This window comes from Magallana gigas, chromosome 2 (assembly GCF_963853765.1).
Source record: "Magallana gigas chromosome 2, xbMagGiga1.1, whole genome shotgun sequence".
In the NCBI taxonomy this organism is placed as follows: Eukaryota; Metazoa; Mollusca; class Bivalvia; order Ostreida; family Ostreidae; genus Magallana; species Magallana gigas.
The window spans coordinates 17,643,001-17,656,792 of NC_088854.1; the positions used below are offsets into that span (position 1 = coordinate 17,643,001).

The 13,792-nt window shown below is 33.1% G+C and overlaps 1 protein-coding gene across 2 annotated transcripts in view; it reads right to left on the minus strand.

Annotated features, from left to right (window-relative positions):
* Nucleotides 1–7,478, minus strand: part of LOC136269539 (uncharacterized) — a 28,612-nt gene extending 21,134 nt beyond the window's left edge. For both annotated transcript variants that reach the window (XM_066075304.1, XM_066075303.1), the window contains exon 1: nt 7,345–7,478. In XM_066075304.1, the coding sequence (XP_065931376.1) occupies nt 7,345–7,438 (94 nt within the window). In that variant the 5' untranslated portion in view covers nt 7,439–7,478. The remainder of the gene's footprint in view (nt 1–7,344) is intronic.
* Between the last annotated feature and the right edge of the window lie 6,314 nt (nt 7,479–13,792).

Consider the following 13,792-nt stretch of genomic DNA (forward strand, 5'->3'; position numbering starts at 1 on the left):
TTAACCACTAAAGTTTCGTTTAATGGCCCCCGTATGGAGACTCGGCCCCTTTCCCATATATCTCAAGAATGGTGATTTATTTCTTAACAGATGTACAAAATGTGTTAAGAATAAGAAGACCTTTATTTGAAATAAAAAAAAAAGGGCTAGCCCCTCAAATTAGAGGACAAGAGTGATCTAAATGTTTCCATCAAAGCTCTTATGCATGTCTTATAGAAACAAAACAAGGATTTTGTCTTCTTTTTCCAAATAATGTTGAGCTGGTAAAAAGCAAAATAAAGGTCTTGCATGTACATGTATCTCAACTTCTAAAATTGGACGGAAGACCTCTTTGTTGCTCGCAAAGAGATCGTGTCTAGTTAAGGTCTTCCGTTTCCAACGGAAGACCTTATTGCTTCTTCCCTATTATTATTATTTTGGGGTTTTTTTTCTTACAAATTTTGTGCACGCGAGTCCTCAGAAATGGCTCGGCCGATTTTCATGAAACTTTCAGATCTGATAAATATTGATCTGAACCTTATGGAAAATTTTTATTTTAATGACGTCATTTCCGTTTCAGAGATATTGACGTTTTAGCAATTTTTAGAGGGTCAGCTTGTCCGTCGAACTCCTCCTAAACGACAAAAGATATCAAATTCAATTTTTCAGGAATTGTAGACGAATAATTGTATTTTTGTCTAAAGTGAATCATTTATGTCTGGTGCAAAAGGCACAGAAGCTCGCCTGGACCCGAAAATTACGATTTAAAAAATGAGGTGATTTTTCTTGGTTTTCTTTATGTATTTTTTTATCAAAAATATTTTGATAAGACATGTAGAACAATTAAAATTTATTTTTACAGGATATTTCATTCAACATCAAGAAAAAGGGGCTGGTCCCTCAATTTAGGGGCCAAAACGTCTCTGAAGTCTTTCTTCCATAACACTTTACTGAGAAATATTTTGTAATATGTTTAAGAAGCAAAATTGTTCATCTTAAATTTATTTAACTATACACTTTAAAAAAATATTCATGCGTTACGTAATTAGGGGTTTTAAGGGGCCAGAAGTTCAAAACTTTGATCAATTTTATCACAAAAATTACAAATATTTTGAAAAAACAATATAGAATAAAAGATGCTTAAAATGATGTTTTAAACAATATTCAACCATTATAATTTCGTTTTATAGCCCTGATAAGGAGATAAAGGGCCAGCCCCTAAAACGTTCTTTCCCAAATAGCTCCAGAACGGTAACAAATTTCTAAACACCCAGTTAGCAAAACATCTTTAATATAAAAAGACCTTTCATTTGACAGCAAGAAAAAGGGGCTGGCCCCTCAATTTAGGGGCTAAAAGGGCTCTGAAGTCTTACACCCATAGCACTTTATTAAGAAATATTTTGTAAAATGTTTAAGAAGCAAAAGTGTTCATTTTACATTTATTTAACTATCCATTATAAAAAAAAACATGCGTTACATATGTAAGCCTTCCGTCTTACGGATCCAATTGAGGGTCAGCTCAAACTTAGTGATGACAAGTCCAGTATTTCTTTCTCAAGCGGTTTTATTAAGCGTGATCGTATAGTTACAATTACATCAGCTAATAGCAGCCCAAATCCGGAGTCTTAGAATCTATCTCAATAAGCGGAATCTCTCTAAATCTATCTAAATCTCAATCTAAATCTGTTCAACATCATTTTACATGGGTATATATAACATTTTACTTATGATGGACAGTTCTGACTAGTTCGGCCCATTTACGACGATCATCAGTGAACATTTAGTGTTCAAAATTAAGATTAATATTTTATTTCTAAATAAAGTAACAAAACTGTCAAAACTGAAAGAGTTTGGATGCAGGATGTGAGTCTCCGAGTCCTGGGTCTCGGAGTCCCCCACCTAGTATGAGGCATCGCTTACTCATAATACGTTCATTCATACATGGCATAAAAGGTTACAAAGGTTAATATATAGAGTACACAATACATGAGTCAATATAGAGTACTAGAGCTATCGTTGCAGACACAGAATCGCCAAATATGTCACTTGTTGTTAAACTCTCAATTTGGATATTATTATGCCCGTATTATGCACCTGTTTTCATAACATCATTTAGGAATACTACGCATTGCTACAAGAGTCACAGAGTTCATTCTGTCAATTATCATTAACACTATTCAGTGCCCAGCACCTAGGTACACATAAGTATCATAGTGATCATTATGTAATACTAGCAACTCAAGGTCATAGCATGGCTATCTGTTTACACATAATTAATGATTTTAAGGGTCCAGAAGTGCAAAATTTCGATCACTTATATTACAAAAAAGACAAATATTTTGAAAAGGAATATAGAATAAAAGATGCTAAAAATGAGGTTATGAACAATATTCAACCATTATAATTTCGTTTTGTGGCCCCGATAAGGATACAAGGGGCCAGCCCCTAAAACGTTCTTTCCCAAATAGCTAAAGAACGGTAACACATTGAACACAATATGTTTAATATCAAAAGACCTTTCATTTTACATCAAGAAAAAGGGGTTGTACCCTCAATTTAGGGGCCAAAAGGGCTATGAAGTCTTTCATCCATAGCACTTTACTGAGAAATTAGTGAGTTATAGGGTCGGCTTCTAAAATAATTTCCAAGTATACAATTTTTAAACACTTGTTGAACAAATGTTGACCAACATGTGTTTAGTTTTAAATTCCAATACAATATAATATTTTTCTCGCGTGTAACATAATTAAAGGTTTTTAGGGGTCAGAATATCAAAACTTTGATCACCTATATCTCGTAAAGGAAAAATATTTTGATAAGCAGTATAGAAGAAAAGATGCTAAAAATGATCTACTAAACAATATTCAAGCATCAAAATTTTGTTAAACGGTCCATTAGAAGGAGATCAGGGATCGGCCACTAAAAAAGTCTATCTCAGAATTCTAAAGAACAGTAACGAATGTCTAAATATTTGATGAACAAAATCTGTTTAGTTTTAAATTCCCTTTCATTTAATATTAAGAAAAAGGAGCTGGGCCCTAAAATTTGGGACCAAGAGGGGCCCAAATTTATTCCAAAAATCTTAAGAATGGAATCAAATTTTTTAAATACTTGTTGAATGAAATGTGTTTAGATTAATAATTTTCTTTATTTAATGTGAAGAAAATGGGAATGTTCCCTCAAATTAGGAACAAAGAGGGACCTAAATGTTTTGAACCAGAGCGTTTACAACGGAAATAAAATAGACTCTGCCCTAAGAATGAAGACTCCTTTCTTTTATTTTCAAATCCTGTTTAGCTGTGAAAAAGCAAAGTCAAGGTCATACATGTATCTCAAGTTCTTAAATCGGACGGAAGACCTCCTCGTTGCTCGCAAGTAGATCGTGTCTAGTTATTTTTTTTCTTCCGTTTTTTGTGTCAAATTTTCAGAAATGATATATTTTAATGTGAACTTGATAGCAAATTTTTTACATTGATGACGTCATATCCGTTTTTTGAGATATTGAGATTTTTTTCAATTTTTATATAAGTATTTTGTCTGCAGACGTTCTCTCAAATTATAAAAGATATTGCGCTATGGTTGGTTGAGGGAAGATTGAAGTTTTGCATGGTTTTATATGTCTAGCACTAAATGCGCCAAAGCTCGGTTGGGCTCGAAAATTGAGATACGAAAACGTCGTTAATTTCCTTGCATTTCTATGTTTATCTCCTCTCTGGAAAATATTTTGTAAGACGTGTAATGTAAAAAAAGTTTAAATTTATAAGACCTTTCAGCTGATATCAAGAAAAAGGGGCTGGCCCCTCCAATAAGGGACCTAGAGGGCTCTAAAGTCTTTTATCTATAACTCGTCACCGAGGGATATTTGGTAATAGATTATAGAAGCAAATATGTTTATCTCACAGTTATGTATCTAAGAAATGTAATGATTTTATCATGTGTTACGTTATTAAGGCTTTTTAGGGGGCCAAAAGTCCAAAATTTTGATCACCCTTATCTCAGAAAGGAAAAATATTTTGAAATGCAGTGAAGAAGAAAAGTTGTTTAAAACGATGTTCTTAACAATATGCAACCTTCAAAATTTCGTCAAACAGCCCCTCTAAGGAAGAGATCGGCCCCTAAAACCTTTTTTCTCATATATCTCAGGAACCCTATCAAATTTCTAAAACTTTTGTTGACAAAATATGTTCAAAATTAAATGTCCTTTCATTTGATTCCAAGGAAAAGAGGCTGGCATCTTAAATTAGGGGAAGAAAGGACTTTAAAATCTTTATCTTTTATCTATAGCCTTTTACTGAGAGCCATTTTGTGAAATGTTAAAGAAAAGCTAGATTAGGTATAATACGTTTATATATACGTTTATATATCCTAACAATATAATGATTTTCTTTTGCGTTACCCAATTAGGGTTTTTAGGGACCAGAGGTAAACAAGTTTAATCATTTCTATCTTAATTGAAATGGAAGAAATGCAAGTATTTAAAAAAGCAATGTAAGAGATCTTATAAAAAGCGATACAAAAAGCATTAGTACTTCACTCCTTTTTCCATATCATGTTTTTTGTCAAAAATCAAAGTCGATGATGTCATATGACCTTCTAAAAATCGGACGGAAGACCTCCTCGTTGTTCGCAACGAGATTGTGTCTGGCAATTATTATTAAGGTCTTTCGTTTCGACGGAAGACCTTATTGTTTTTCTTAGGTTCTTCTTCCCAATTATTATTATTTTTTCTCTTACAAAATTTGTGCCCGCCTTTATCAGCTAGGGCTCATTTGATTTTTATGAAACTTTCAGATCTGATAGGTATTGATCTGAACCTTGTTGGAATTTTTTTTTATTGATGACGTCAGTTCCGTTTTTGAGATATCGTCGATTTTATGATTTTTATAGGGATATTTTGTCGGTGGAACTACTCTTTAACTATTGCAGATAAAATTTTCAGGGTTGGTAGAAAAAAAACTGAAGTTGTGCATGAATGTGCTCGCCTAGACCAGAAAATTTGGATTGAAAAAAAGTCAAGATTTTTTGTGTTTTCTTTGGTTATTTCTTTTTTGAAAAATATTCTGTAAAGACATGTAATGTAAAATAAGTAATAATTAACAAAGGCTTTCACGTGAAATCAAAAACAGGGGCTGGCCCCTAACACTTGGGTTCCAGAGGGGTCTAAAGTCTTACATCTATAGCTCTTTACTGAGGGATATTTTGTGATAAATTATAGAAGCAAAAATATTTAACTTAATGTTATGTACGCATGCTATATAATGATTTTATCAGTAATTACGTAATTAGGGATTTTTAGGGGTCAGAAGTTCAAAACTTTGATTATCTATATCTGGTAATGGAAACACATTTTGAAAAATAGTAAAGAAGAAGAGATGTTCAAAATAACATATTCAACATTATTCATCCCTCAAAATTTCGCTTAACGGCCCCGATAAGGAGATAAGGGGTCGGCCTCTTAAATCTTGTTTCTCAGATATATCAAAAATGGTAACGAATTTGTACACACTTCTTGAACAAAATGTGTGTAGTTTAAAGTGACGTTTCAATTAATACCTACAAAAAGGGGCTGGCTCCTAAAATCAAGGACCCAGACGGGTGTAAAATACTTTAGTTATAGCTTTTCACTGAGGGGTATTTTGTAATAAGTTAAAGACGCAAAAAATGTTTATCTTACTGTTATGTACCCATACAATATAACGAATTTTTCATGTGTTATGCAATTAGTGTTTTACGGGGGCAAAACTTTGATCACCTTTCTCTCAAAAAGATAAATGTTTTGAAATGCAATTTCATGCAATTTTGAAGAAAAAATGCTTAAAATGGCGTACTTAACAAGACACAACCTTCAAATTTCGTTAAGCGGCCCAAATAAGGAGACAAGGAATCGGCCCCTAAAACTTTTTTTCTCAGATATCTCAAGAACAGTGACGAATTTCTAAACACTTTAACAAACATTTTACACGTGAAACAAAATAGTATCTAGACCTTAGAATGTAGATCCTGTTTATCTATTTTAAATCATGTTTAGCTGTTAAATAGCAAAATCAAAATCGAACATATATCTCAAATTCTAAAATGAGACGGAAGACCTCCTCGTTGCTCGTAACGAGATCGTGTCTAGTTTTAAATTTATTTTTGCTTTTACATGTATGACTCATTTCTCATTCGTACTCCCAAGTATTTCGTACAAACAGCATACCATTTCGTGAACATAATTTGTACGCACGACGGAGCATCTCGTTCCTACGACTAAGTAATTTTTACGAACTCATTATCACTTTGATACAATTTATATACACTGTAATTATACTTTTATGTTAAGTAATAAAATTTGATTGGTTTAGACGCAGAATATATTCCGTTCTGTTACCCTCAGCGTTAGCAACCCACTTGGCAACGGGTAATACAACGAATTGTTAATAAAGCATTGAATGATTTATTTCTGACGTCGTCGTTAGTAACATCAGGTACAGCTGTTTTATAAAAACGGTTTAAACTGGTTCTCACATAGACTGTTGAGTTGATATCGATGAGCATGAAAATATAATCCATGAAAAATAACTCTTGAAATTCTGCTTATAACTATAAAATCAATTTTTTGTTGAATAATTGTAAAACATGGTGTTTTGACAACATGTATGAAAAATAATTTTTAACCGATAACATAGAAATCACTGTTTGAGAACTTTTTACGTAATTTACGTGTAAATTCAAATGCTGTGTATAGTCGTTGCATTTAGAGTCATTTAAAGATCACATAATTTGATGGGAAAACACAGTAGAATGTAAATATATGCGCATAGACTATGTGCTTATGGTTAGCCGTAGAATTCACGTCAAGCAGTAACAATTTTTTAAAAATTTAATAAAAATAAATAGTGCCTGTTTGGGAGGGCAATAAATTGACACCCAGAGACACTTTGCGTCTGTATACAATGGTCTTCTCAGGGTGTCAATTTCCACGGTTTTACGTGCGACATATTTATTTTCGTTATTGCAAATACAACTAATTATCACGTACGTAGACAAATAATCTCTTCATTACGACTTGTTATCTTGTTGTTAGTTGCGGCGCAGTAAAAATATCATTTGGCATCAATACTTATTTGTTCTTTTCAATAAGCATATACAAAATAAAACTTCAAATTTAAAGCGTTCTTTGATATGTTCTATATTTTGATCAATAAGCTTTTAACAAAAAACAAATTCATTTGTTCCTAATCAAAATTATTAATATCTTTTCTAAGCTTATACAAAATTTTATTAATTGCAGCTTTATAAAAAAAATATTGCAATCTTTTGGAAAAGTGATTAAGAAGTGACCGTTCTTAGCATTTGTGCATGTTTTACACAACTACAACTTACTGTCTCCATCAACGAACTCATAAGACTGCCATATGCACAGTATGAGAATAAAAGTAAAGTCCATATTCGTCAAATTGATAAAACAAGTTACCATATGAAAGTACAGGAAACTAAATGAAATCGGCACACAATGGTCGAGCTTTTAAATAAAAGTTTAATATTACGGAAGAAAGCAGGATTCTTTAACAAGAATTCGGTTTCTTCGAATTCGGTTGTATAAAATGAAATGCATCTCTATGGTAATATTATACTATTCTTTGTAACTATACTTCTTAAATTAGTTGCATGATAATAATTTAAACAGGAAGTAGTTTATTCTTTTCTTTTGTAGAGCAAAACTAGTTTAGGAAATATTACGTATCTCATGAATAGTTTTAAATAGCCTTTAGAGTTTTAAATCTGGTTTAAATTTCTTCCTTAATATGATAATGCGAAACTAAAAGAAAACGTTTAAAGATGAATGCAAAGTTGCAATCATTGTTTTAAAAAAATATGTTGTGTGTATTATAAATTGGTTGTTACATCCCATGTGAAAAAGTTAGATTAAATTAAAGCTATACACGCTATAATTTGCGTCAATTTTGAATAAAGGGGAACATGTATGTGTTTGATTACTAATAAAAGTTACCTTCATCCTGTTAATTATAATGCTCAATTCGGTCACGTAACAAATATATCAAATATTAAACAATAAAAAATATTTATTTTCCTGCCAGGAAAGTAATGCCTCCTCGTGAATATCAATCTATCACGTGATATCGACAGCTAAATTTAGCCTATCATACCAAAACTGGTGAAGGGTCAACATCTTCATAATTGTGATAGTTTCACAAAGGAAAGGATATTTTCAGTAAAGCATAAATTTGTCCGATATACGAGTACAAACAAAAGAAAAAAAATACAAGCCTGTGAGTAGATATAAATACTGCCTTTAAAAAAAATGACGTAGACCTGTGTTTTTCCCCTATGTGCTATTTATAGATCCTATAAGTGTTAATGCAGAAGTAAGGGTATCGTGAATGACAAACGTATTTTACTCATTATACATGTATGTATTTCAAATTAACAACTGTTAAGCATATTAAAAATCAAGTTGGATACTTAATTAGGCAAATAATAACGAGTACCTAGTTCTCCGCGGACATGCGCAATGAGGTCAGTTTGCTCTTCCTTTATCAATATTCATGAAAAGGTATATTTTCCTGGCAGGAAAATAAACAATTAAAAATCTATATCTTTGTAACGAGATGGAATTCACCATTGTAATTTACAGATTAAGGCTAACTTTTATAAGTAGACAAACACCTGCGTTTTCACTGTCATTCAAAATTGACGTAAATCATAGCGTGTATAGCTTTAAAAGAGAATCACGGAATATTGTGTATACTTCGTGCCATATTTTTAATTTTATATTAGTTATAAATAGAAGGCATTTATCTTAATGAAGCAACCTGTCATATAACAAAATTCCAAGAATATGCGGACACAACATACTAACTTTCTCACTATTTTGATGGGGTTGAACTCATGTACATGCTATGCGCGGTTTATTTTGCACAATGTTCAGGAGGAAAGCTGTACGTAATTTAATCAAACTTAATTATAACAAATTATTTATACTTAATCTATAAAAAGCGTGAACATTTTCATCTACGCCGTCCGCATTTAACACGCTTACATGAATGATACTGTTCTTGCATGAGTGCATCTATTCACTGCTTTGTGGCTGAAAATGCAACAAATTGGTTTACAGGGGAAAATACAGGTCAATCTATTACATAGTTGAGTGTTTACATGTCTACTTTTGAGCGACTGAAAAATTATAATGTCTATAAGAAATTCTACATATCAAAGAGATGAGAGCTGTAAAGAGAGAGAACACTAAAAAGGTGTGTATTCTGATTTCTGATTACGATTTGTCAATTGCTGTTTGCAGCATCATATATGATTTAAAATGTGTCTAAATAGACAGAAATTTTTAGAGAATCTACGTAGATTCAACAGGAAGCAGGGAAAAGCTCCTAGCCCAGGGGATCGACCTTAGAAACACGAATGTGAGAGTGTATGGCACCAATCCTTATTCTGCCGGACTCTCGAGTCCTTCTGAAAACGTTGTCAAAATAACTGTCAAGGATGTACCCCTATCTGTTGTTGATAAAGAAGTGTTTAAATTGCTAAATGACTATAATGTTTCCTTTTCGAAAAAAAAATCGGCATCTCAATACCAGAAAAATGACGGGTATTCTAAACAGCAATCAGTTTATCCACGCCAAATCTCTTGCAAAGGGCACGTTTTTTTTCCTCGCACAACTACATGTACTTGTGCTGGTCTTTGATGTTTCATCTACCAAAATAGACAACCGTCTGCAAAGGGCAACCACGCTGTACAAATTGCTGGGAAAAGCATAGTTCCTCTAAAGACTGCCTAAACCAAAAAAGATGCAAGGTGTGCAAATTTGAAGGTCACATGCCAGTTGACCAGAAATGCGAGTACTTCTCTCAAGAAGAAACTAATGGCATTGCATTTGCTGGTCACGACAACTGTCTAACTTTTAGCCATGCGACATCAACGTCTTCGGTGTCAGCAATAGGTCTGCGGAACACGCCTTCCAGTACGTTAAAGCTATGCGTAGTGGGGATATCCTGAGGGCAACGGCTATACACTAAATTAACCCTTGATGCCAAAGAAATAGGGAAATCTATTACAACTTCCACCAGTTTTACAGAAAACCAGGTAGCCCTAATGACTGAAATCATCGACACAAAAGCAGAGTAAGTTCCAGCTGTCGTTGATGCCATTAAAAAGCACCAAAAATCTGACGTATTTGTCGAAACAACATATGATAATTTTTGGACTTTATGCGTATACAAAAATGGATGAATAATTATGGATCATTTAAATTTTGTCTCTGCTAACGTAAGAGGTCTACATACAAAAGAAAAATGACTTAAATTTTATAATTGGCTTAGCGACTCAAATGTTGATCTAGCTTTTATACAAGAAACGCACTACGTTGAACGAAATGAATTTCTATATAACACTATATGGCCTGATAAATCTATACACTGTTACTCAGATTCTTCCCTTAGCAGAAGAGTATCCATTTAAATTTGGAAAGGTTTAGAATTAGAAGTAATAGCCATATCTAGATCTTATGATGGTCGTAAATTACTAATAAAATTGGTGAAATGGATTTAAGTTTATTTAAGATATATGCACCTAATAATAAAACAATAGAGAGTGCAGTTTAAAAAAAGAGAGATCTTATATAAATATTGCAGTATGCGGTGATTTCAATTGTAAATAAAATACTAATAACTCTGCGGATAAGAGTGCTAAATTACTTAATGAAATTTATGTTTTATCATGCTGCACAACCTCTCCGTGGCTCTGTTTTTGCTGTCTGATAAATGAACTTAACACTTGTGCATGATGAAATATGATGAAATATGTCATTTATTAAAAATGACGAAAGTTAAGAAAAATATAAACAACATAGTAGGGGATCAGACCTCAAAACTGTTCACACAAAATGTTAAATAATTTATCGATATGCTGATCCCCTTTACTTACAGAAAAACAATATTTTGTTCAAAATTGTATATAATATATACTAAACCAGCAAAAAGACAGCACCTAAAAATAAAATAGGCCATGCCCCTTAAATTACAGAATAACAATATTTGGTTTATATATAATTAGACAACTTTAAAATATTGGATTGGTGAAACGGGGATGGAGGTGGGTGTATCTAAACATTTCTCGTGCTAACACTCTCATAGATGAAGACAGAATGACCCTACTTTGACCGGATCAAAACACGTGACCGTATCGTTTAATTTGATTGGCAATTTAATTTAATTTGGGAGAATTACACCATGGAATTTTTTTACAATTACATAATAGGTCACTGGGAGATTTTTAGACTAGAGATTTGGGCTACAAAATAGGTATGGCCGGTGACCACTGAAGGGAAATTACAAAATATGCCCAACGACCTCTACAAGGCCTCACTGGGAAAGAAATGCAACATGTCTAATCAATCATAAAACATAAGAAATTCAATAAATAAGCATATAAAATTATAGCATTCAACACATAAACACAATTATTAACGTTAACATAATTGTTGTTTTAATAGTGAGCGCAGCGCCGGCGAGCAAAGCGAGCTCTACCGGCAAGGTGTGTGTGAAAAGAAAATTCGGACTAGTTGCACATTGATTCAACGGATTTTTTTTGGCGTCAGTTACTCAGACCAGTAATGCCCTGTTTATATCGGACCAGCAGTTCCGTGTAAATATGGTTTTCCATTTTACATTCACGAGAAGAAGATAAAAATAATTAAAGACTATGTAAATGCATTGTAAATGTACTGCTGACACAACGTAATTCCATTACTATCGTCCTTTCGAGTGACGTCACAATGGATTTTTTTACACATTGAGCTGACAGAATTTTTTTGGCGTCAGTAATTTTCGACGCACAATGCAATTCAAAAAATGGCGTTCTCACCTTCTCGCGAGAATCGAAGTAAAACTTTCGAGAAACAGATGAAATGTGTAATTTCAAGAACATCATGCTTTTTAACAAAATAAAACAGTATATTTCGTCTAGTTTTTAAGGGTCGTTTTTAAAAAGACAGACGACACTTGACCGACGTGAACTTTGACGTTACAATAAGGGGAAATGACTCTAACTTTAGTTTTAAATCTGCTGAAATATAAATACCAAAATCTTCTCAAAATCTTGCAGAGCTAGCGAATGGGGACATTTCTTCAGAGTTAGGAAACAGTTGTAACTTTCTCTCATTTGGATGAATGCTCACATTTATTTTATACGTAAATTTAAAACGAAATTATTTTTTTTTAGGGGAGGGGGTGGCAACTCTATGATAGGTCAACTTTTTATATATAAGTTTAAGAAAAACTTCTGCTGCAAGGAAAGAGGAAATAAACTGCAATGAACATCATGTTAAAATCTTTATTATTCACAACATTGTATCCGAAATAAATTTTGCTTATTAATAAATAAAAAGTTCTTATAAATTATGAATAATGAAAATTTACTGACAAAAATTGGTATATTTTATATTATTTTGCATTCAAATTCATTTACGTTACGTTGCTACTTTTATTTTTATTGATTTATCATAATTAACTGTTGATTACATGCTGCGCTCGTCCCAACGATCGCACCGTAAAACAGATATCACAATCAAATGTTGTTTTACTGGAATGATGAGCATAATGATACGGAGAGTTTTACATGGTGCGATGCTACTGACACACCAAAAAGTAGAATTTATTTCATTTTTCTAAGCAAGTATTTATATTATAAAGCTAAAACATCTTACACGAAAATGAGAGAGAAACAGGTTACTGGAAACTTAATACATCTCTACTTGAAAAAAAAGGATCATATAGAAAACATCTGTGACATTATTCAAAATATCAGCATTTCACGCTATACTTTTATGCAAAATGGGAAAATTAAAAACAGAAGGATAAACAATTTTCTATTCGTCATTCAATAAACAAGGCTGTTTACTCTCGCCCACCCTCTTCTTAATTTTGATAGATTTGATTACAAAGAAGGCATTTGACAAGCCAAGGGGAATACACTGGATAATGGTCAGGAGATTAGAAGACCTAGACTTTGCTGGCGACCTTGCCAACCTAATAAAAGACACAAGAGAAAAAACCAACAAACTAAGTGAAATTGGAAAGAAGATAGAACTCAATGTTAACATCAAGAAAACAATAGTTTTGAAAGTGAAGACAAGAGAAGGTAGACCAATCACAATCGAGGGGGAAAAACTGGAAGAGGTAGAGAAATTCACTTACCTAGGGTACAATATTAGCAAGACAGATGTCTCAGATGAAGATAATTAAACCAGAATAAGCAAAGCACGACAAGCCTTCGCAATGCTCGTCCACCGAACTATGCGAAAGTACAAAGAGCGGGATATTTAACACCAATGTCAAGTCGGTGCTTCTACACGGATTTGAAACCTGGATACTGACAACAGGACTACAACAAAACATCCAGGTTTTTAACAACAAATATGTAAAGAGACATGGCCAAGAAAAATATCTAATTTAAAACTACTGGAGCATACTAGCCAGGAACCAACATAACCCCAGATTAAGAAAAGAGCATGACAATGGATTGGCCACACATGGAGAAAGCCCAAAACATATCACCAGAGAGGCACTAGACTGGAATCCACATGTACAAGGCCAGAGAAAACAAGAGAGACCACTGCACAGTTGAAAAAAAAAAACAAGATTGAAAGAATGTGAAAATATTGGGAAGACCTGGAATGAGGCAACCCCCCCCCCCCCCCCAGCCCAAAACAGTGAGATGTAGTAGTAGCCCTATGCTCCACAATGAAGGAAGAAGTTAAAGTAAGTTTAGTTGTGTATCCATACTGTAATCATACAAGTA